The sequence below is a fragment of the Procambarus clarkii genome, chromosome 31 (genome assembly GCF_040958095.1).
Source record: "Procambarus clarkii isolate CNS0578487 chromosome 31, FALCON_Pclarkii_2.0, whole genome shotgun sequence".
In the NCBI taxonomy this organism is placed as follows: domain Eukaryota; kingdom Metazoa; phylum Arthropoda; class Malacostraca; order Decapoda; family Cambaridae; genus Procambarus; species Procambarus clarkii.
This window is the reverse complement of record NC_091180.1, coordinates 34,263,464-34,266,503: the sequence shown is the minus strand read 5'-3', so window position 1 is coordinate 34,266,503 and position 3,040 is coordinate 34,263,464. Positions and strand designations below refer to the sequence as shown.

Genomic DNA, 3,040 nt, shown 5'->3' with positions numbered 1-3,040 from the left:
TTGGTAAGCCATTTGGAGAGTTTGTAAGAAATGGATCCCACAGAACTGATGATAGGTCTCATGGGATTGTTAGGCTTATGCGTCTTGACAAGTCCATATAGATATGGTAATGAAGGTGATGAAGTAGTAAATTGATTAAGAAGATCTTTATGTTTACTTAACAACTTCCTCAAGCTACTATTGAAGAACTTGATGATGTCCTCAAGAGGATTTTTCCTAAGCTTAGTGTACGTTGAAGAATCTAGGAGATCATTCATTTTCGAAATATATTCCTCCTTGTTTAAAATAACAATAGTGCTGGATTTATCAGCCTTTGTTATATGAATGGAAGGGTCGGCTCTTTCCTATTTATACCCATCACTCGATCTGTAAAATCACTCCTTCTGAAGATGTATTAATATACGAAAGTACTTAAGGAAATTCCTGTTTCATTTTTCCTCCGTGGTCTGACATTGTCACATTTTTAATCACGTGTTTATTTTCGTGATATACACACACACATATATATATATATATATATATATATATATATATATATATATATTATATATATATATATATATATATATATATATATATATATATATATATATATTTTTTTTTTTTTTTTTTTTTTTTTTTAATATATATATATATATATATATATATATATATATATATATATATAATATATATATATATATATAATGTTTAATTGATATGACTGCATAATCTGTATTGATTATTTTCTTGTTTAAGGCTTCTATCCCTCTGCCTAGTGCTCTTGCATCTTGGTTTAATTGGAAAAGGAGTTCTCTAAATGTCATTTTTCGTTACTTAAGGATGAAGAAAAATAAGTGATTAACCGTGATAGAGTGTATTACACATATTTATTAATTTGCACGACGTTTCGAACCTACATGGTTCATTCTCAAGTGATGAGACATTGCCCGGCGTATTGGATTTATACCTAGAGGTTTCAGGTGCATAAATCAAGAAGGTGAGGAGTATCAATTTACAATGATATCATTCCAAGGAAAATATCAATAAAAATCTAAAATAATCCATAGTCTAAATTGGGTGACGCCAACCCCAAACTCAGACAGATAAACAGACATTCTAATTTATAGATACCGATATAATCCCCTATCCTTCATCCGCACAGAGGGGGTTAGGGGGGTTCACCACACCCTCAAAGGGAGAGGGGGGGATAGGAAAGGGGGGGGGGAGGTGAATTACATCACACTACCCTACGCGTGACCAAGAAATCAGCAGGTTGAGTCTGGAACCCGTACCGGTGGTGTGTTTTTCCAGAACTCTTCGTCCGTTTCCCGAGGCTGATGTCTCAATTTACCTTCGCGTGTTCTAGAGTCTCCCCCCACACCCCCCCCCCTCCCCACACCCCCCTCCCCCCTACCACCGGAACCCCTTTGCATTTCAACGGACTCCTCTGTCCCTATACCGTCCGGTCCAGTGGTGCTGTCTATTGCATGTGCAGGGGTCCACATGCCGACTGTTGCATGTGCAGGGGTCCACATGCCGTCTGTTGCATGTGCAGGGGTCCACATGCCGTCTGTTGCATGTGCAGGGGTCCACATGCCGTCTGTTGCATGTGCAGGGGTCCACATGCCGTCTGTTGCACGTGCAGGGGTCCACATGCCGTCTGTTGCATGTGCAGGGGTCCACATGCCGTCTGTTGCATGTGCAGGGGTCCACATGCCGACTGTTGCATGTGCAGGGGTCCACATACCGTCTGTTGCATGTGCAGGGGTCCACATGCCGACTGTTGCATGTGCAGGGGTCCACATGCCGACTGTTGCATGTGCAGGGGTCCACATGCCGTCTGTTGCATGTGCAGGGGTCCACATGCGGACTGTTGCATGTGCAGGGGTCCACATGCCGACTGTTGCATGTGCAGGGGTCCACATGCCGACTGTTGCATGTGCAGGGGTCCACATGCCGACTGTTGCATGTGCAGGGGTCCACATGCCGACTGTTGCATGTGCAGGGGTCCACATGCCGACTGTTGCATGTGCAGGGGTCCACATGCCGACTGTTGCATGTGCAGGGGTCCACATGCCGTCTGTTGCATGTGCAGGGGTCCACATGCCGACTGTTGCATGTGCAGGAGTCCACATGCCGTCTGTTGCATGTGCAGGGGTCCACATGCCGACTGTTGCATGTGCAGGGGTCCACATGCCGTCTGTTGCATGTGCAGGGGTCCACATGCCGACTGTTGCATGTGCAGGGGTCCACATGCCGTCTGTTGCATGTGCAGGGGTCCACATGCCGACTGTTGCATGTGCAGGGGTCCACATGCCGTCTGTTGCATGTGCAGGGGTCCACATACCGTCTGTTGCATGTGCAGGGGTCCACATACCGTCTGTTGCATGTGCAGGGGTCCACATGCCGTCTGTTGCATGTGCAGGAGTCCACATACCGTCTGTTGCATGTGCAGGGGTCCACATGCCGACTGTTGCATGTGCAGGAGTCCACATGCCGTCTGTTGCATGTGCAGGGGTCCACATGCCGACTGTTGCATGTGCAGGGGTCCACATGCCGACTGTTGCATGTGCAGGGGTCCACATGCCGCCTGTTGCATGTGCAGGGGTCCACATACCGTCTGTTGCATGTGCAGGGGTCCATATGCCGACTGTTGCATGTGCAGGGGTCCACATGCCGACTGTTGCATGTTGCAATGTCTGTGTCGCATTAATACTCAGTTCTGTCTTGAATACGTTTTATGATGAGTTTATTGAGCCAAGTTCTTCCATCACCATATGAGGTCTGGTCAAGGACCGGGTCGCGGGGACGCTAAACCCCGAAATCATCTCAAGATAACCTCAAGATAACCATGTGGAAGAGGAGTGGAGGGAAGGATGCGGATGAATTTGAAGGAAGAAAGCAGAGGAAGGAAAGGGAAGGAAGGCATAAGCGATAGACTTAAGACTATTGACCACACACACACACACACACACACACACACACACACACACACACACACACACACACACACACACACACACACACACACACACACACACGCACACACTGGTTGGGG

At 46.4% G+C, this 3,040-nt stretch overlaps 1 protein-coding gene across 1 annotated transcript; it reads right to left on the bottom strand.

The window, feature by feature from the left end:
* Window positions 1–1,462: 1,462 nt before the first annotated feature.
* Window positions 1,463–2,671, bottom strand: LOC138370268 (keratin-associated protein 29-1-like). Its single transcript, XM_069334277.1, has one exon. The coding sequence runs from the start codon at window positions 2,669–2,671 to the stop codon at window positions 1,463–1,465; it is 1,209 nt and encodes a 402-aa protein (XP_069190378.1).
* Between the last annotated feature and the right edge of the window lie 369 nt (window positions 2,672–3,040).

Coding starts and splice junctions, on each gene's coding strand:
- LOC138370268 (XM_069334277.1), bottom strand. CDS start 2,671: ATGCAACAGTCGGCATGTGGACCCCTGCACATGCAACAGTCGGCATAT.